Source organism: Podarcis raffonei, chromosome Z (genome assembly GCF_027172205.1).
Source record: "Podarcis raffonei isolate rPodRaf1 chromosome Z, rPodRaf1.pri, whole genome shotgun sequence".
Taxonomy (NCBI): domain Eukaryota; kingdom Metazoa; phylum Chordata; class Lepidosauria; order Squamata; family Lacertidae; genus Podarcis; species Podarcis raffonei.
This window is the reverse complement of record NC_070621.1, coordinates 20,026,026-20,047,240: the sequence shown is the minus strand read 5'-3', so window position 1 is coordinate 20,047,240 and position 21,215 is coordinate 20,026,026. Positions and strand designations below refer to the sequence as shown.

Sequence of the window (21,215 nt, the reverse complement as noted above, 5' to 3'; positions counted from 1 at the left end):
GGTTCAGTTCTCCCTGAACGGACCCTGCACAGGAGGAAGGTGGCAGCCCATGTCTCGGACAAGATACAAGGCAGCATCCCAAACGACCCTTCCCAACACCCATTACACACATGATAAAAACTTTGACCCTATTGCCTAACAGCCTGGAGGTGAGGGCTCTTTCCTGTTAAGGTTCCTTTCCTGCTTGTTACAGAACCTGGGCCTCTTTCTGTCTGTCTCTTGCTGACTACTGCAGACCTTTATTTTAATTTTTGAAATCTTTTTCTGTTTTCTAAACTAAAAATAAAGAAGAGAGGCCCAAACCGGAGAGAGACGGGGAGAGAGAGAGGGAGAGAGAGAGAGCGCTGCTCCAAACGTCCAAGAGCAGAAGCTCAAAATGGCAAAGAGGGTCATTGGAGGAGAGGGGAGGATGACGGTCTCCAGGGCCCTGGTGCAGCTCCCGGCTGGGGGAGTTATGTGTGTAGCAAATAGTTAAAAGAAGCTTGGGAGGCTGGCGGCAGTGACTCTGAGTTCCAACATTCCGCGACTTCAAAAGGAAGTTACAAAAAAGTTGATGTCGCAGGAGAAAGTCAGGACCAGACACCTCCCCTCGCTTCGCAGGTTCTCCATCTTTGCCACACCGGCAAACAGCTCCCTTTCCCAACTTATCCTGGAGACCAGGTTTAAGGACAGCTGACCTGGCGTGCACAAACACACACACATTTACACCCCGCCCTGAGAACACCTGAAATCATAAAAGCTTGGAGTAGTGGAATCGAAAACAAAAAGGGAAAGAGTAAGTGACGGCGACGGCAACGTTCCCTGGACATGTCCGAAGAGCGAGGGAAAAGGCACAAAGCCCAAGCACGGACAGCGGTACGTGCTGGGGGGGAGGGCGGCGGTGAAGACCTCGGCACTCCCGAGGCAGGAGGGTCTGCTGGCGAGGTCCTTCTTCCTCCTCCTCCACCTCAACTACAAAATCTCCGAACTACAAAACTAAATTACTGGAGAAGAGGGAGAAGGGCGTGAGGGGCAAGGGTGCTCTGCGCTTCACCGTGGCAGCGGGTGGACCGCCTCCCACTCTCTGCCGTGCAGTGCAGTCGCAAGCACGTTTCGGGCAGGAGGGGTTCCTGGCAGAGGCCGCCCTGCCCCCCTGAGCCCCAGTTTCTAGAAAGCATTTCCAAGGCTGCTGCTCCCTCAAACCTTGTAGTAAATGTTTGCCGGGCTCTGCGGGGGCATCTCCTGGACAATGTAGACGGGGTGCCCGTAGTCCCCGCTCACTTTCTCGTAGTGAGGGCAGTAGTTGTTCTCTGTAGTCCGCAAGGGGATGATGATGTCGCTGGGCTCCGAGCCGCCGCTGCCGCCGCACTTGGGGCTGGCCAGGGTGCTGAGCGACAAGGCCTGCGCCCGCTGCTGCGTATGCTTCCGGTGGCGCTTGCGCAGCTTGATCAGCAGGACCACGAGGAAGATGATGATGAGGATGAAGATCACGCAACCCGCCCCAATGGCGGCGAAGACAGCCACCTTGGAGCTGAAGAAGCCGTTTCCCGGGCTCTGGCCGTCCTGGCCGTCCTGGTTGACGTGGTCTGGGGGTGCGAGGGGAGGAAAGAGAAAGATGGGGGGAAAGAAACTTTGGTGAATTGGCTCTGGGCTTGGAAGAGGTTTCTAGAATAGCAATCAACCTAAATCTACTAACCAAACAAAATTAACCTTAGCGATCTTTAAAAGAAGCTGGATTTATTTTGAACCGAATTCATAGTTTTATTATAAAGTAGCATGAAAAAATGCAAGCTCTGATACCCTTAACAAAGTTTTGTTAAAAACAATGGGGGCAGGATATGTGTTTTTTTGACATGGGAAGGGTTTGTGTGCCAACATCTCATTCCAGTATCTTTTTAAAGGGCTGAATTGATCCATCAGTTACAATAAGCAATGTAGAGTGCAATTTAAAAACTAATCCTCTACTACCTAATTGTTGGAGGGGATGTAATAAACTCGGTACAGGAATCCCCTCCCCACTAATCTGCATTCTATTATGTTTCAAAACCTCCAATTAATCATGGAATCGTAGAACTGCAGAGTCAGAAGGGACCCCACAGGTCATCTAGACAAACCCCCTGCAATGCAGGAATCACAGCTAAAGAATCACAGGATTGTGTGTTGGCAGTAGGCCACAGTCAAAGGGGCTGCAAATGTGCTGTGCTGGATTCGATTTGGGATCTTGCAATTTTGACGAGCTCATGTGTGTTTGTTTTTCTTTTAAAGGAAAGGAAGTTACTAGTTGTCCTGATTGTGTGCGTGTCACTATATTACAGTTTGTCCCCAAAACTATTATGTATTACCAATCCTTGTTTCTCAAGAATAAAAAGAAAATGAAAGAAAGAAAAATAAAATATAATGGCATGGGTATAGGGGTGGAGAAGGATCATATAAAATTCTATAGTGCTGTGAATGAAGTAAAAGGAAACTTAATTGTCATTTACTTTTTTTATGCTTGTGGGAACTAGTATCTTCCTTTCCTTTAAGAAAGACCCCCTGCCTGACCACTTTCCCCTTCTTTTCCTGCCACCCAGCACCAAGCCCCTCTTGATCTCACACCACGGCACACCCTCTTGACCAACCTACTGGTTTCCTGGTTGCCGCTTTGCACAAATATTAAGGCAAGGAAGGCAGTAAGAACGCTCTAAATAGGGAGGAGCTGATCCAGAAAGCGTGTAGCATTGAAATGAAACTGAGGGAGGCAGAGATCCAGGGACTGATGGAAGATCCAGACTGCAACAGGGACCAAAAGGTGAACTTCCTGGCATGTGCCGCTTTCCTGGGTGCCTTGGCAGTGATTTATAATGAAGCTTTGTGTTCGTAAAAGTGGGTCCCAGTGGTGTCATGGTTTCACGTCCAATAAAATTTAAGTTTTGAAAAGCTGTTTTTAAAAGATGAAGACAACCCCTTCCTGAAACCATGGAGAGTCACTGCTGCCAGTCCATGTAGACAAGATTGAGCTGGATGGATCAAGAGTGTGACTCTATACCAAGGCAGCTCCCTAGGTTCCTATTTAAATCGGGCCTTTATTCATGAGGACAGGGGCCTTATTTTTAAAAGAAGGGTCATGGTGAAAGCAGCTATCTCTATTCCTATGGGGAAGTAGCTCAGTGGGGACAGAGCGCTTGCTTTGCCTGCAGAAGGTCCCAGGTTCAATCCCCAATTGGCATCTCCAAGTAGGGCTGGGAGAGAGACCAATTCCTGAAACCCTGGAGAGGAGTTGCTGCCAGTCAGTGTAGACAAGGCAGAGTGAGATGGACCAAGGGTCTGACACTGCAGAAAGTAGCATCCTATGTTCTTTTACAGCAGGAAAAACAGTTATTTTGTGAACAGACAACGTACATAAAAATGACTGTGGACTAACGCAGAAATGCTGCTTTGGAAACTAGAGGCAGGCAGACCCAAACTGACCATGCTGAAGATCCTAGTGGGCAAAACCTGTATTTTCATAACTTTATACTTGCAAGGGGCTGGGTGTTTCCAGGAATGAGTACTTTTGTTTCACGGAAACACTGCACCATGGGGTGCATGGTCTGAAATATCTCCCTGCATCATGGGATTTATAGTCTCAAACATTTCCCTGCATTGTGGGGTTCATGGTCTGATTCCTATGCTCCTGCTCTGTACCTGGCTTCCCAGGGTCCTCCACAGGTGGGAGCCGGTTGCGTGGGCTCTGTGTGGCAATTTTGACTGTATTGTCAGAGTCCTTGCTGGGCCGGCTGGTCGTCAGCTGCTCAGGCATCACAGCATTCGGATCTAGGCACAAAGACAGAAAAAATCGGGATGATAAAACTGGGCCCAGAAAGAGGACATAATCTCTCTTGCTATGCACCTGACCCTTTGGGAGGTGAGTACCAGGTCGGATTATTTTATCAGCAGAGGAGCATGCAAGGTTAGAGCATGCAAGGTTAGGTTGCTGCTGGGTGTCATAGATCAGGGAAGTCAAGCAGGCAATATAGATCAGGGAAGTCAAGCAGGTGACATGCACTTAAGAGGTGGAAGGAATCCATACAACACTAAAGGACAGGAGTCTGACTTTGAGTTTGACCTGCCACTCTACAATCACATGATTCTATGGCCTCTGTGCTTCTAGTCCTCATGATTGCATATTCAATAGCTTGGACGGCTGTGCAATATCTGTGAAGGTCTCAAAGCCCCACAAAGCAATGGGGACTGATTCATTTGGTCTGAATTCTGGGGTCTTAGTGTGCGTGCCATGCCTCATACACCGGTGGCTATATTCCCTTCCCTACTTGATATATCAAAGTCTCACTGAACTACCAACTTTCATTTCAACCTGTTGAAAAAGAAAGTCAATGTGTACCCATGAAGCTCAATCATAGAGTTGGAAGGGACCCCAGGGGTCATCCAGCCCAACTCCCTGCAATGCAGGAATTGCAGCTAAAAAATTCCTAACAGGTGGCCATCCAACCTGTGCTTAAATACCAACAATGAAGGAGAGTTCACAATTCTGGCAATGAAATTGGGTTTTGGTGCAAGCCCAACTATCCTGAGCCACAGTGCTCTCAAGCCCCTGGACTTCTCAGTTGGTGGGACCCTCTCTTCTGAAGGAGGCAGGGTTTCCAGACAAGGGGGTGGGGAACAGAGGTGGTGGAGGCAGCACTGGGAAAAGTCTGGTGTCTAGCAGCAGATCTGATTGCATGCGGTTTCCACTTGGCAGGTCATCTGGTTCCTCTGCCCTCTTTTCTTTTTTGAGGAGCAAGACAATTTCTCTGCTATTTCAGAAACTGCTGCGGTCTCGCCTCCCTGCCTCCTCAGTGTCCCCTGAGCCTGAGCAAAGGGAGTGTCAGAGAAACAGGAATCTGTTTCTTTGGCTCCTGCAACTGCGGCTGATACTCTAAACAATGAAAGAACACAAGAGGAGCCTGCTGGATCAGGCCAGGGGTGGGGGTGGGGGGCATCTAACGCAGAATCCGCTTCTCACAGCAGCCAGGCCCATTATGGGAACCCTGAAAGCAAGATATGAGCACCCTTCCCTTCTGTGGTTTCCATAGCAGCATAGTAATGTAAGAAGAGCCCATCTAGTCTGGCATCTTGTTCTCACACTGGCTGCCCAAAAGCCTAGTATGTGAAACCTACAAGAGGGATCCGAGCACAAGAGCATTCCCACTCCTGCGGTTTCCAGGAACTTATATTCAGAAGCATTGCTGCCTCCAACAGCTGAGGCGGAGGAAAGCCATAGTGGCAAGCAGCCATCGCTAGCCCTTTCCCCCTCGGATTTGTATGTTAGAGCCAGCCAAGGAGATGGGCATCACCGCCTCCTGTGGGATGGAGTTCCCTGGTTTAACTATGTGCTGTGTGGAAAAGTACATGCAGGCCCCCCTATCCGCCCGCTTGTTAGCCGCAAACATAAACGCCCAAATATCACTGTATACACACAGCAGATTCAGATATTTGAACAGCCAGACCTTTGCCCACTTCCTTACTTCCTTGCTTCTTAGTTGGCAGAAGCCATTTTCAGGCAGAACCCACAAGGAGGGAGGGAGGGAGGAAGCAAGATCGGGTGAATCAGGGAGCAGGAGAGCTAAGGCAAATCGTTTCTTTCCCCTTTCTCTTTTGCTGGTTGGCTGCAGCCATTTTAGAAGTCTTCAGTCAAAATACTCTGAGCCTCCTCTTAAGCCAGTAAATAAATGCAGCTGGTGAAGAAGAAGAGGAGAGCACAGGGTTGGGGGAAGTGGGGGGCAGCGCCTGCCTCGTCCTCCTCACCTGCCTGCTCAGAGTGGAAGACTGAATCTGTTCCAGATTCTAAAGTCCGGAGGAAGGGAAGCCTTCAGCTGCTGGTAGGGGCCCTGTTGATTTGCCTTTTACACATAACTGCCCTTCAATTGCTGCTAGTTTACTGTGTGGCTTTAGCTGTAATCTCCCTCACTCTTGTGAGGTATTCCTCAGATTCCCCAGAGGGCAGGTATGTGCAAAACAAACAGAACAATTAACGAAATGAGGTCTTCCTTACGACACCTTGGACACAGGCATTAAGGCAGAAGCTCCCACCGACTCCACAGTATTATCATTAATATTGTTATTTGCATTCCTAATTGGCTGCTTACATTTGAGCAGGGTGGGTGGGTTTACAAGCATGTACTGTTTTAGGAAGGAAGGAAGGAAGGAAGGAAGGAAGGAAGGAAGGAAGGAGCCCTTCTTCCCAGCAACTTCCTTAGTCAAAGTTGTGCCTTCAGAAGGAGAGGAGAAACCAGCAGAGCTACTACCCCAGAAGCCCCAGCTGTGCAGATTCCCTTCCTCGGAGCTGGCTGTGGAGGCACCCCACAAGGATGCTGCAGGATAGAGCGGCCTGCAGACTGCCCTCTTCCCTTGTCCACTAGAAAACATCTTGCATGCAATTTTAAACCACCCTGTTTTATAGAATCACAGAGTTGGAAGGGATCCCCAAGGGTCATCTAGTCCAACCCCCTGCAATGCAAGAATCAGGTGCTCACAGCCAGTCCCGAGGACCGATTCTTGATCAAGTTCCCAAACCGCAGGAAAAATCGCATGCAAAGGCTTGGCAACTCACCCTGGCCCACTTTCATTATGATCTTCATGGAGCGTGTCTGGCAGACCCCGCCTTCCCGGTTCTCCAAACCCTCCAGAGACCCATTGGATGTAGCTGCAAAGCAAGAGGAGATTAAGTAAGGGTTAAGGTGATGCTACACACCCCACCCACCATATTATTACTAAGTCTAATTTGTTCGTTTGTTTACTTGAGAATTTATACACAGCTTGCTTGCTTTAAAAAACTCTCAAAGGGGTTTACAAACCCAAAATAACACCATCAGGGAAAAGAACCTTAAAAGTGACTCATGTAATTCTTTCAAAACATAAAATCAACAGTAAACTGAAAACAGAAAAAAAATCCCTCTACATTCTACAAAATTAAGTGCCTTGCCTTGCCTAAACAAAAAATGTTCCAAAGTGTATAGGTTCTACCATACTAAAAGAACGAATTCTCACAGGTGCTGAATGCGCATTATGTGGCAGCTGTAACGGTGCCAGTTTCGCCGATTGAAGTGGTCAAGTATGTGGGATATGGTGATCTCACAGGTAAACTGGTCCCCAGTTCTTAAGGACTTTATACATTAATAGTAACACCTTGAACTCAGCCCAGTAGGAAAAACTCCACGTAGAGTACATAACTAGAAATGATCAGCCATGCATTAGAGAAATTGCACATCACTGACTCATTCATCCACAAATGGTGGTGTTAAAAGTGGCAATGCCCCAAAGTCTTTTTGTTTTAGGAAAAAGCTTTTTTTGTGAAACATGCCTTATCACAAAACAAAATATCCGTTTGGATGCCAAAATAGCACCTCTATTGTACTACTCAGAAACGTCTCAACAATTTCCCCATAAGGATCTCATTGCTCATCTGATCGACTGCTGCACAGCTATTTCATGGCATTGCACAACAGAATTGTATAGTTGGAAGGGACCCCAAGGGTCATCGACTCCAACCCCCTGCAATGCAGGAACCAAAACAAAATGCAGACCTGTTTGCAATCAATCAATGCACCTGCAACGCAGGAAAACATGGTTATGGGCCTCTGAGAACAGAACTGGTGCAATGATACCTTATCTTAGCAACTGAAATGTAATTAAATAGGCATTTGGTGCTTCTGCGGCAGGTGGGGTGGTTGAAAACGGATTGTTGCTTCTTGCATAAATATGTGAAAATAACAATAATTTAAAAATTGGAGATGGTGCAAAGGAAGGAGAGATCTCAGGTACTGATCTCTTGCAGGTGGCACCCAAGGAGGCACTGCATGGGGCACAGAGACGCTCACAGGTGTGGTGTGCAAAGGGAGAGGAGGTGTGGCTGGCAGCAGTGGCACTAGCACTCCAGGGAATGGTGGATTTCAAATGGTACACCCAAGCGTCATCTAGTCCAACCCCCTGTAATGAAGGAACCACAGCGAAAAATCCCTGACAGGTGGCCAACCAACATCTGCTTAGAAACCTCTAGTTTCATAAAAATTGTTTTCTAAAAAAAAGAAAAACCCACAGGTAAAACACAGAAAATGAAAAACATGTAAAATATAACAGTTCAAAAGTAATTAAACTACAACAGAATCGAAAAGATCAATTTATTGAAATAACGTTAGTAAAAACGGCAAAGCACTATTAAAATGCCCTTTCCTTAAAAAGCACTCAGTTCCCATAAACCCAGAAGAAGGGCTTTGCCTGCTAGCGGAAGGATAGCCAGGAGGGAGCCAGCCTGGCTTCTCTAAGGAGGGAGATCCTAAGTTGCGAGGGAGTAGCCACCAAGAAGGCCCCGTCCCACATCCTCACCAATCATGCCTATGAGAGGGGTAGGTCTGAGAGAAAAGTCGCCTCCAAAAATCTCAAAGCCCAGCAGATTCATGAGATACCCTGCTTTCCAGATATAGGTCATAACTATCCCTTTGAATTGTGGTCAGGAGCAGACTGGTAGCCATTGGAACTGTTGCAGCAAGGGAGCTGTCTGCTCCCTATAACAAGCCCCAGTCAGTTTCTGAGCACTTTTCAAAGGCAGTCCCACATCAAGTGTGTCACAGCAGTCCTGACAGAATGCAATTAAGGCATGTGTCCATGTGACCAATTCAGATATCTCCAGGGACAGGTACATCTGAGTTAACTAGGGCACTGAAGCAGATGGAGTGTCAGGCACTTGGGGTAGGGTGGAAATCTGGGTTCAAATCATAATCTTGTTGGGATACCTTAAGGTGTAGGAAAGTGATTTGAAAAACAAAACAAAAATCCTGCAAATCCATTACAGGCGGCAACCATTTTTTCACGTGTGACATCCACTGACGCATACATCGCTTTCGATCCTGGTAGGGGGCAGAACTGGGTTACGCGAGACCACTGATGCACACAACGACCTGGAACGCAACCCCCGCAAAACACACAAACACAACCCCAACTCATGCTTGCATTCACAATCAACAGCATACACACATCCATCTCAATTTGCACATGCAGGTCAATATATATGCCATCCAAAAATGAATCCCAATGGTGTCTAAGTTTGTTCAAATGCAGCAAAAATACAAGAGAGAGGTTTTCTTAAAAGGGGGGAGGGGAGCAACCAACCTCTCGGTCAACTTGCAATATTATTGTCTGTACTCTCCAGGCTCCAGAACTAAGGGTGGGACTGTGCAGAGAGGAGAAGGAGCAGGAGGAGGAAAGGGCCAGGAGAGGCATACAATTGCCATGGAACCCCCAAGGGCAATCTGGTCCAACCCCCTGAATCTTTGGAATCACAGCTAAGGATTCCTGGCAGACGTGCATCCAATCTCTCTTTTGAAAATAGAATTGAGTTCTGCTCATGGGTTCTGCTCATGGGCTTCCCAGTGGGGCATCTGGGTGGCCAATGTGAGAACAGGATGCTGGACTAGGTGGGCCTCCTTTGGCCTGATCCAGCAATGCTCCTCTCCATGGTCTTTTGGTGCTGATTTCCCACTAATGCAGGGGGTTGGACTAGATGACTCTTACCTTCCAATCCCACCATTCTATAACTCTAAGAAGAACTCCACTATATGTTAGCAGAAACTGACCTATAGCTTTCTGTGGAACAACCTCGACCATTGTATTATGGTGCCCAAAGTTTAACTTGCACGCAGTCACTGTTAACGCTGACATCCTTTGTGAATGTAAACCCACCAGTTTTCCAAAGTGGCTGTAATTGCAGAACAGAGGGCAGCTCAACTCTCTGTCACCCCTCTCCCCTCCACAATCACCAGTCCAGACCGGAGCAACCCAGACGGAATCTCTCGTTCTTGATAGACTGGACGGAGCCACCATCCACAGACCGCAGACCTCCTGGTTCGGGGAGGCAGGACTAAAACCACAATGCCAGTGCGGTCGACAAAGGCTCCTTCTCTGATTACAAGCTCATCTGCTCAATGCCCAGGGAGGGAGAGGCAGAGAAATAGGGTCACAGAGAACTGGAGAAATGGAGTGGTTCCACCGATATGAACTCCTTCCAAAAGATGTCCCAGACAGAAGGCAGATCTCGACCAAAGATCTGAGTGGTAAGCAGGACTCCCTAGCTGGGAGCGACAGAGAGAGATCAATTGCTATTTTGCTCAAAGCAACGAAGTATATAAGAGCTTGCTGAATCGGGCCACTGACCCACCTAGTCCAGCATGCTGCTCTCACAATGGCCAAACACACCAAGAACCTAGAGGTTCCATAAGAACATCAGAAGGGTCCAGCTGCTGGATCAAGCCAGTGACCCATCTGCTCCAGCATCCTGCTCCCACAGAGGCCAACCAAATACCTTAATGGGAAATCCAAAAGCAGGATTTAAGCACAAGAGCACTCTCCCCACCCCCAAAACCTAGGTCTCCAGCAATTGGTATCCAGAAGCATTGCTGCCTCCCACGATGGAGGCAGAACATAGCCATCATGGCTAGCAGCCACCAGTAGCCCTCTCCCCCATAAATGTGTCCATTCCTCTTTTATAGCCATCACTGCCTCCTGTGGAAGCAACTTCCAAAGGTTGTGCTGTGCCAAGAAGGACTTCCCTTTTATCTGTCCTAAACCTTCCAACATTCAGCTTCATGGGAAGTCCACGAAGTTCTAGTGTTATGAGGGGGCCAAGGAAAAAAAAATTCTCCATGCCATCCATAAGCTTATAAATTTCTATAATGTTGCCTCTTATTTGCTTTTCTCCAAAATGATCATTTGGGTTGCCCTTTTCTAAACCCTTTCCAACTCCACTATTTCCTTTTTGATGTGAGGTGAAAAGAAATGTGCACAGAATTCCAGATTCACCCCCAGAGCTCCCCTCCCCACCCTACCCTACCCAATAAAAAAGGGATCCGTTCCGGAGCCCCATTTGCAACCTGAGCAGAACGCAACCCGCGTCTGCGCGTGCACAGGTCGTGACTCACCACTTCTGTGCATGCGTGTGATGTCATTTTGAGCGTCTGCGCATGCATGAGCAGCAAAACCCGGAAGTAACCCTTTCCGGTACTTCCGGGTTGCCGTGGGACACAACCTGAAAAAACGTATCATGAAGCAAACGTAATATGAGGTATGACTGTATTCAGAATAGTGGTCTGCATGCCCCACCCACTAAGGAAGGTAACAACACAATAAAACTCAGGACAGTAGCAGTTGTTTGCACATGTATCCCAAAAATGAATGTGTGAAAAAATAAATATATACACTCATCTTATCTTGCAGCAAAAAAAAAGGATAGACAGCAAAGAACGTTGCATTGAAATTACATTTATGCATTTATATTTTATTTATAATTGTATCTATATTTGTATTTTTATATAACTTCTATTTAGCTGTGATTCTTGTACTGGAGGGGGTGGGACTAGATGGCCCTTGGGGGTCCCCTTCCAACTCTACAATTCTACGCTTCTATGACCTCAGAAGGTGGTGGCCTCTCCTTCCTTGGACGTTTTTAAGCAGGTTAGATGGTCATCCGTTGGGGATTCTTTGGCTGCGATTCCAACACCGCACATGGTTGGACTACGTGACCTGGGGGGGGGGGTCCCTTCCAACAATTCTATAATTCTAAATCTAACAACAACAACAACATAAGCAATTGCTTTATAAGGTCATTCGGGTGGAAAACAGTAGCTGGGGGAGATGGGACAGTGGATTTCTACCATAATTGGCTCACTGCTAGAGCTTCACAGTTTAGCTTTTTTGCTGGATGCTTTTCCTGGTGGCAGAAAAAGGCAGCTCTTCTTGCTAGACACTTCTGTTGGAGAACACACTTTTAAGTTAGAGGTTGAGATAAAGGACGAAGGCTCCCGAAGGCAGGTAGGGCATTCTTCTTCTTCTTTTTTTTAAGGCTACAGCGCAAGGCATGAAATGAATTCTAGCCAAATCACATGGGTCACTTCTCTTCACTTTCCCTGCTTGGAAGCACCGGGGTGATAATTCTTCTAGACACGGAAAGCGCACAGGGCAGAGGCAGAAGCAGGAGGGAGTGCGCTGGGCCACACAAAGCATGGACATCAGCATTGTTGATGCCTGAACTCGCAGAGCTGGAAAAGGTTCGGAAAAGGGCAACCGAGATGATCGAGAGGATTGAACAATGCCCATGTGGGGGGAAGGTTGCAGCATATGAAGAAAGACTACAGCGTATGGGGCTTTTCAGTTTAGAGAAAAGGTGCTGGAGAGGCGACATGACAGAAGCTTATACAATGATGACCGGCCTGGATAAAGTGGAGGGAGAGAAGCCCGCCCACCCGCCCACCCTCATGCAGCCGCTTCCTAAAACTACAACTCATGGACATCCAATGAAGCTGAATGTCGGAAGATTCAGGACAGAGAAAAGAAATCACTTATTCGTGCATAAACTATGGAAGTTGCTCCCGCAAGAGGCAGTGGTGGCCACCAAGCCGGATGTCTTGAATAGAGGATTAGACAAATTCATGGAGGAGGGGAGGGCTATCAATGGCTCCTAGCCACAGTTGCTATGCTCTGCCTCCATGGTCAGAGGCAACAATGCTTCTGAACACGGGTTGCTGGAAACTGCAGGAAGGGAGAGGGTGCTCTTGGGCTCAGATCCTGCTTGTGGGTTTCCCATTGGAGCATCTGGCTGGCCCCTGTGAGAAGAGAGTTCTGGGCAAGATAGGCTATTGGGCTGATCCAGCAGACACTCCTTAAGCCTGCTAAGTAAGCATCATGCTATCGTCCACAGAACCACTTTTGCCTCCCAAGAACAACAGTAACGAGTAAGAACATACTACCTGTTTCATTTTATTGCATATGTATGTAGCCCTCCAGGGACGTGGGTGGCGCTGTGGGTTAAACCACAGAGCCTAGGACTTGCCGATCAGAAGGTCAGCGGTTCGAATCCCCGCGACGGGGTGAGCTCCCGTTGCTCAGTCCCTGCTCCTGCCCACCTAGCAGTTCGAAAGCACGAAGTGCAAGTAGATAAATAGGTACCGCTCAGGCAGGAAGGTAAACAGCGTTTCCGTGCACTGCTCTGGTTCACCAGAAGCGGCATAGTCATGCTGGCCACATGACCTGGAAGCTGTACACCGGCTCCCTCGGCCAATAAAACGAGATGAGCGCCACAACCCCAGAGTCGGCCACGTCTAGACCTAATGGTCAGGGGTCCCTTTGCCTTTTATGTAGCCCTCATTTTTTCCTCCAAGGAGCTCAAGGTGGTGCACATGTTTCTCTTCCTCCTTTCATCCACACAACAATCCTGAGAAGTAGCTTAGGCCGAGAGGCAGAGACTTGCCCCCAAGGTCACACTCAGTGAGCTTCATGGAGAAGTGGGGATTGGTACCCTGGTCTCTCCCAGGTTCAAGCCGGACACTCTAAGCACTACACCACTTGGGTACCACATAAGCACATCAGAAGAGCCTGAATGGCCCATCTAGTCCAACACCCTGTTCTCACAGTGGCCAACCAGATGCCCCAATGGGAAACCTACAATCAGGATCTGAGCATAAGAGCCCAACTCCTCTCCTACGGTTTCTATAAAAATACAAGAGGTTGGATGGCCATCTGTCTGGATTATTAACTGTGATTCCTGCATTGCATGAGGTTGGGCTAAGTGACACTTGGGTCCCTTCCAACTCTACAATGGTGCCATTCCATGAGTGCATCAGTGCAGACTTGCACAGTCTCTCCTCCCCACACACTCAGCGAAACTATAACTTTGGGGTGGGGTTTGCGTGTGTTATTTCCATCTTTCAAAGCAAAATGTGATCTGGGCAGGTTGGAAGATTTGGAACGTAGAACGCTTGGCGAAAGATAAAATGTAAGGGGGCTCTTAAACAGTAAGCTTTGGACAAAATTAAGCATTCTGAGCTGCCTCCCAGGTTCCCTTTAGCAGGTCTCTGTTATGATTTGGGCTCCAGCGCACCATTAACGTGCCGTGGCTGCAGCAAAATCCAAGCTGCTGGCCTTTTTATGGGGCTAAATGACTCTTGCAGCTGTGCAAGCTGTCTGGGTACTTTTAAAGGTGCAGGTAGAGCAGAGGCAAAACTCCACACATCTTTCCCTTTCCTTTGCATTCAGATCAAACCCAACAAAATCATTAAGTAAATCATATGAAATTCTTTCTGAGTTTAGGTCCTACAAGAAATCTGTACCAAAACAGCTGGGGGGAAAGGTATTTCAGACAGGAAATTCCTTTAGGCTCCCAGACCCAAGAAAATAAGAAGAGATTGCTGGATCAAGCCAATGGCCCATCCAACCTGTTCTCACAATGGCCAAATGCCCCAAGGAATCTAGGTAGACTGCCACCGGACCTGGAAGATCCATAAAAAGAAAGGAAGAGCCTGCTGGATCAGGCCAATGGTCCATCAAGTCCAGCATCCTCTTCTCACAGTGGCCAACTAGATGCCCCAGTGGGAACTCCACAAGCAGGATGCAAACACTAGAAATCATGGCATCTAATGAAGCTGAATATTGGAAGATTCAGGACAGATAAAAGGAAGTCCTTCTGAGTTAATGTATGGAACTCACTTCCACAGGAGGCAGTGATGGCTACCAACCAAGAGGATTGGGCAAATTCATGGAGGAGAATCACACTATCAATGGCTACTAGCCAGGATGGCTATGCTCTGCCTCCAAAGTCAGAGAGAAAATAAATGTTTCTGAATACAAGTTGCTGGAAACCACAGGAGGGGAGAGGGTTCTTGTGCTCAAATCCTGCTTGTGGGTTTCCTCTTGAGGCATCTGGTTGGCCACTGTGAGGACAGGATGCTGGACCAGATAAGCCTGATCCAGAGGGCTCTTCCTTTAAGCAGTGTCTTCTGCTTTGCCCATTTTAAAGCGTGTTCAACAATTCATTTCCTGGGCTAGATTCAGACATTTGATAGTTTAAATGCCATGCTGACCGTTTTCATAGAACATCAGCCTGCAAGCAATTTAATTAAATATAAATACACTACATTTCCTCACCAGTTGGACTTCAAACACCCTGATGGGCACTGACATTTGCATCTGCCTTCAGGAGCCTTCATCCTTTATCTCATCCAACTGAATATTTAAGGGGGGGTGCGTGCAAGCAAATACTTTTTCTTGGTGATTTAGCAAATTTTTCATTTCCATGTTCTGCATCAGTTCCAATTGCGTTTCTACATTCTGCAAGGCACCCTGGGAGTTTTACCAAAAGGCATGGGATGAATCCCTTAGAACACACACTCACAGAACAGTAGAGTTGGAAGGGACTCCAAGGGTCATCTAGGCAATGCAGGAGTCACAGTTAATTGCAAATGTGTAAAATAATTTTCAACATTAGAATTGCAACATTGCAGTCCATTTTGAAAGGACCGTGGCCTCTCAGCTTAGGAACCAGAGATGCTCAAAATGCATTTTGGCACAGACAAATGTCAGGTTCTTCCCCTTAGGCAGAAATAATCAGATGAACAACTATATGATGGGGGATACCTCCCTTGACAGCAGCACAGGTGGGAAGGATCTGGTGGTCTTAGTAGAGACCACAAGCTTCACATGAGTCAACAGTGTGATGCAGCAGCAAAAAAGGCTCATGCAATCCTAGGCTTGATCAACAAAAGTTTAGTGTCCATATGAAGGGAACGAATAGCAACCTATTCTGCCTTGGCCCCACACCACCTGGAGTCCTATGTACAGTTCTGGGCACCCCGATTTAAGGAGGATACTGACAAGCTGTGCAGAGGAGGGCAGCCAAGAGTTGGAAAGGACCCCAAGAGTCATCTAGCCCAACCCCCTGCAATGCAGAAATCACATCTCATGAATACCTGACAGGTGGCCGGCCATCTGACGTCTGCTTAAAATCCTCTAAGGAGGAGAGTCCATGACCTCCTGAGCTTGTGTGTTCTGCTATTGAACAGCTCTTACCCTCAAAAAGTTCTTCCTAGTATTTAGTCAGAATCTCCTTTCTTGCAATTTGAATCCATTGGTTTTGGTCCTCACCTTTAGAGCAGCAGAAAACAAGTTTGCTCCGCCTTCCACATGACAGCCCTTCAGATATCTGAAGACAGAGACCTTTAAAAAGAAGAAGGGGGCAACTTTCCAAAGTCTTCAAATCCTGCAGTTTGCTTTTATCTTATTTTGTATCTGAATGCTTATTTGTTTTCCGGTAATTTTCACTTCTGGAAAGCTATGCTGGGAACCTCTTGAAGGGGGAGGGGATCCAAAATAAACTAAAAACTGGGGTGAGAGGGAGTGCTTTTCCTCAAAAACCTCGGTATCTTGCAAAGCAAAGCCTTCACAGAAGTTCAAGGTGGTGTCAGTCAGAACATCTCGTTGCAGGGTGCATTGTTTGGGGCCATGTTCAGAAGGGCAGGGAACTGGGAAAGAATAACAGAACTGAAGCGTGGGAAGGGATCTCCAAGGGTCCTCTAGTTGAACCCCTCCACACACAATGCAGGAATCCCAGCTCAAAAATCCTGACAGATGACCTTCCGACCTCTATTTAGAAACCTCCAAGGAACCTCTCTTTCAGGAACTGACCACTGGACAGACGTCCAAATCAAGCATCCTCTCTCACTTGATCATCTTGGCTCCGTCGAACCACTTGGCCCGTGCGCTCACTGCAACTTGCCAGGACCTTCGCGTTTCTTTTCAAGGAAGCAAATTACCGTATTTTTCGCTCTATAACACACACCTGACCATAACACGCACATCGTTTTTAGAGGAGGAAAACAAGGGGGAAAACATTCTGAATGAAACAGTGGATGTATCATTTTTGTGCTTCATGCTGTGGCCACAGACATGTGATCTGATGGTGAATTTGGGGTGATCCAATGCAAAAATCCTGAGAATTCCTGTGGATCCATGCTTTGTAACCACGTTTTTGCACCATTGCAGCCCCAGGCAACAGTGGGTGCGTGATTTTTTTTGGTGCAGGCTGTAGCCATGGACATGCTATGTGATCCGATGGTGAATTTGGGGTGACCCAATGCAAAAATCCTGAGAATTCCTGTGGATCCATGCTTTGTAACCACGTTTTTGCACCATTGCAGCCTCAGGCAACAGTGGGTGTGTGATTTTTTTGGTGCAGGATATTGCCATGGACATGCTATGTGATCTGATGGTGAATTTGGGGTGACCCAATGCAAAGATCCTGAGGATCCATGTGGATCCATGCTTTTTAACCACATTTTAAGTGGGGAGGGAAGGAAAAACAAAGAAGGGAAAAGGAGCATGAAAGGGGTGTGCAGAGAAGCAGCTGGCTAAGAATGCAGGAGAGGGATTTAACGGGAGGGAGGAAAGAAAGGCAAAAGTTCCCCCCCATCCAAGCACCCAAACCAGCCAGCTCGCGCGCTCTCTCTCTCTCTCTCTCTCTCTCTCTCTCCCCCCCCCCCACCTGCATGTTTTCAGCAGCACCGGAGGACAGAGACAACACTCTGCTTTCCCCTCTGCTTGCCTGGAGGGGAGGGGCTTTCCCTGCTCTTTGTTCCGTTTGAGCAAACACAGCAACGAAACAGAGGAGGGTGGGCAGTAAGACCCTGAGGCAGAATGCAGGAAAGCAGCCGCTTCCTCTTTTCAGGTTTCCCTTCTCCGTGACTCGCGATTTGATTTTTGCCTGATTTTTTGGCTCCAGGGACCACACATTCGCTCAATAACACGCACAGACATTTCCCCTTCCTTTTTAGGAGAAAAAATCTGCATGTTATAGAGGGAAAAATATGGTAAAAAGAAAAATCCTCTCCCTTGCCTCCTTGCCTAACACCTTGGAGAAAGGAAGCCTTTTAATGAAAGCCGTTTAGCATTCAGAAGCTTGACGTTTCAGGGACTCCAAGAGGATGGGGAGAAAATGTCACATGAGGCTCTTGCAGGCCTTGCCGGTTGTTTGGAAATCCAAGCTCCGAGCAATGAAAGAAGAAGAAAGAGGAAGATGCGGCCCCAAACATTAGAACTTAAAAAGGGCCTGCTGGATGAGGACAACTAGTCTAGCAAACTGTTCCCACAGTGGCCAGATGCCCCTAGGAGCCTCGAAATCTAGATAGACTGCCTCTGGGACTGGAGGTTCTGGAAGAACACAGGGAAGAACTTAGTCTGCTGGATCAGGCCAATAGCCCATCCAGTCCAACATCCCGTTCTTAGTGCCCAAACAGATGCTCCAAAGGTAGACCAACAAGCAGGACTTGAGCACAACAGCCCTCTCCCCTCCTGTGGCTTGCAGCCACTAGGATTCAGAAGCATTGTGGTCGATAGCCCTCTCCTCCTCCATGAATTTGCCTAATCCTCTTTTAAAGCCATCTATGCTGGTGGACATCACTGCCTCCTGAGGTTAGGAATTCCAGAGTTTAACTCTGTGCTGCATTGAGAAGGGACATTCCTCTATCTTTCCAGAATCTTCCCATATTCAGCTTCATGGGATGTCCACCAGTTCTAGTGTAATGGGAGCTGTTTGATAGTGGAACGCACTCCCTCAAGATGTGGTGGGCTCTCCTCCATTGGAGCTTTTAAGCAGAGGTTGGATGGCCATCTGTCAGGGCTTGTTGATTCCTGCATTGCAGGGGGCTGGACTAGATGGCCCTTGGTGATCCCTTTCAACTCTGCAATATTCTATGATTCTATGAGAGAGGAGCATTTTAAAAACTTCTATGCATGATTTTATAAACATCTATTGTGTCCCTTCTTCCTCACCTTTTCTTTAAGTTTAAAAGTCCGAAAAACTGCAAGATTTCTTCATATGTCGCAACCGGGTTTTTTATTTGCACTACAACCTGTTTTCAAATGCTGCAACTATTCTTCATAGGAGAGTCTCTCCATCCCCTTGATAGTTTTGGTTGCCCTCTTCTGAACCTTTTCCATCTCCACAATATCCTTTTTGACGTTCCCGGCAGGAGAAGAGGGGTAACAGCTGTGCCCAGGGTGTCTGGCAGCAGGTGAGAGAATGATGAGCCCCAGGAAACTGCCATGGTCCAGAAAATGCAACAGATTCTCCACCTGGGTTTTGGAAACCAGGGGCGGGGGGCACAGCGGAAGAGAACAGCCCCCGCCCACCCTCCTTTTAAGCTTCCTCTGGGCTTAAATCCTGCCAGTAATAGAAAAGGCAAGGGGAGAGGAGCTTACATCTCTCGAGGTTTCAGGGGAAGACAAAAACGTGGGTGGTCCAGACTTGCTTTTTACGGCGATCTCTGGAAGTTGGCAGCAGAGAGGTCTTGGGACTCGCGGGGGATCCGAGATCAGACGAAGATCTTTGGCCCACCCAGAGGCTGAGGATCAGTGCTCAGTGGATGCAAGGAGGAGAAGTCAAGGAAGATTAAGGTCAGGCATGAGACAGGACGAGAGACAAAGGAACACAGGAAGCAGCCTTATATTGAGTACTTGGTCTATCTTGCTCAGCACTGTCTATGCTTTCTGGCAGCAATGGCCCTCCAGGTTTTCAGTTAAGGGGTCTCTCTCCTGGCCCTATCTGCAGATGCCACTGGGGATTGAACTTGCAAGGCAGATGCTCTATCACTGAGCTGCGACCCTTCTGCTAGGAATAAAGTAAGATTCCAGTCCGCATGCTTCTCAATAGCAGGCTCAGCTGAATAGGAACATGGGAAGCTCCCTTATACTGAGTCAGACCCTTGCTTCTCTTGTCTACACTGACTGGCAGCAATAGCTTGCCAGAGATTCAGGCAGAAGTCTATTATAGCCCTACCTGGAGATGCCATTGGGAAAGGGATTTTTCTGCCTTCAAGATCGATGCTCTACCACTGAGCTATGGGGGCCTTTGTTGGGCAAGCACTGCCATGGAGGATCCACTCATCCTGCTTCCCTTTTGCAGGGCTGCTTAAACTCTTGGGTTGCCCTTAGAGGAAAGAATATACAGGCATTCCCCCACTTAACGCGCATTCTACTTGCACACGACTGCTTTTACAAGGGTCGCTGCAAAGTAAGTAAAGAATCTGAATGAAACGGCATGCTTTCCCTTGCTCAGGTCAGCTGCCTGGAAGTCGCTCTTGGCCACTCACTTGCTGCGATGGCACTGAATGGAGGGAAGGCATGCTGGGCAGAGGCCTCAAGCAACTTCCAGACAGCAGCCCCAGCGGCGCACATAAGTCTCTCTCCTCCCCACACATGCTCTCTATTAAAGTGGGGGGGGCTCCCCCCTTTATGCAATTTCAGTGATGCACGCAGAGGCTCGGAACATAACCCCCATGTAAGCAGGGGACACCTGTATACAACAGTATACAGGGCCTTCAAAACAGCAGCTCAGCTTAACAGATTTCACCCGATAAACACCACAACGCAGGGTGAGATTTCAGCCTACAAACACCATGATGCAGGATTCCTGCAAAGCAAAAGGCCTGGAAATTCCTGGAAATGTCCAGCCCCTCGCAGTTGTAAAGGAACAAGTTATGAAAAGACAGGTTATCTCCAGTAAGATTTGGAGCATTACAGATTTTGGCCTGGCTGCCTTCAGCTCCCAAAACAGCATTTCTGCTGTTCTGGGTGTACATTATATGTTAAGTAGTTTTTGCTGCCTTTAAGATAGCAAAGGAAGATAGGAAGTTTCCTCGTACTAAGTCAGACCATTGGTCCATCTAGTTCTGTACTGTCTATACTGACTGGCAGCGATGGTGCTCCAGGATTTCAGGCAGGGTCTCTCTCCCAGCCTCACCTGGAGATGCCAGCAGGGATAGAAGATGGGAGTTTCTGCTTGCAAGGCAGGTGCTATAGCTCTACAGAAAGTAGAGACTCCTTCCCATCTCCTAAGCCCCTCGCTGTCCATTGCCTCCACTTAGCCCTGCAGAAGGCAGGAACCGCTGGCTCCAGATTTGTTCCAGATTTCTACTGGTCTTGAACAGAAAGCCTGACATTACACAAGTTAAGCTAAAGGGATTGAGCTACTCCTGCAAGCAAGATTTGAGAACAAGAGCCCCTCCCTTCCTGCGGTTTCCAGCAACTGATAATCAGAAGCCTTACTGCCACCAACCATAGAAGCAGAGCAGAGCCATTGTGGCTGGTAGCCATCAGTAGCCCCCTCTTCCATTAATTTATCCAATCCTCTTTTAAAACCATCCAAGTTGGTGGCTATCCCTGCCTCCTGCAGCAGTGAGTCCCATAGGTTAACAAAGGAGGACTTTCTTTTGTCTGTCCTACGTCTTCCAACATTCAGCCTCACCGGAAGTCCACAAATTCTGGAGTCACGAGAAAAGGAGAACAGCTTTTCTCTGCCCGCCTTCCTCAGGCTATGCATGATTTCTTAAACTTTTATTGTGCCGCCTCTTCATCGCTTTTTCCCTGCGCTAAAAGGTCCCAAATGCTGCAACCTTTCCTCT

General features: G+C 47.8%; 1 protein-coding gene, 1 long non-coding RNA gene and 1 pseudogene across 4 annotated transcripts in view; 1 reads left to right on the top strand and 2 right to left on the bottom strand.

The window, feature by feature from the left end:
- Positions 1 to 209: 209 nt before the first annotated feature.
- EFNB1 (ephrin B1) overlaps positions 210 to 21,215 on the bottom strand; it is a 68,614-nt gene continuing 47,608 nt past the window's right edge. The window contains exons 3-6 of one of the 3 annotated variants that reach the window (XM_053374183.1): positions 19,065 to 19,157; positions 6,551 to 6,643; positions 3,646 to 3,774; positions 210 to 1,565 (exon numbers count right to left, since the gene is read on the bottom strand). In XM_053374183.1, coding sequence (XP_053230158.1) covers positions 1,177 to 1,565; positions 3,646 to 3,774; positions 6,551 to 6,643; positions 19,065 to 19,157 — 704 coding nt within the window. In that variant the 3' untranslated portion in view covers positions 210 to 1,176. The remainder of the gene's footprint in view (positions 1,566 to 3,645; positions 3,775 to 6,550; positions 6,644 to 19,064; positions 19,158 to 21,215) is intronic. The other 2 variants (XM_053374185.1, XM_053374184.1) reach the window with 2 other exon arrangements.
- LOC128406926 (protein S100-A6-like) lies at positions 2,570 to 2,842 on the top strand (annotated as a pseudogene).
- LOC128406646 (uncharacterized) lies at positions 15,352 to 19,008 on the bottom strand. Its single transcript, XR_008328562.1, has 2 exons — positions 18,586 to 19,008; positions 15,352 to 15,903 (listed from the first exon to the last, which is right to left on the bottom strand). It is a non-coding gene; the product is annotated as an uncharacterized LOC128406646 (long non-coding RNA).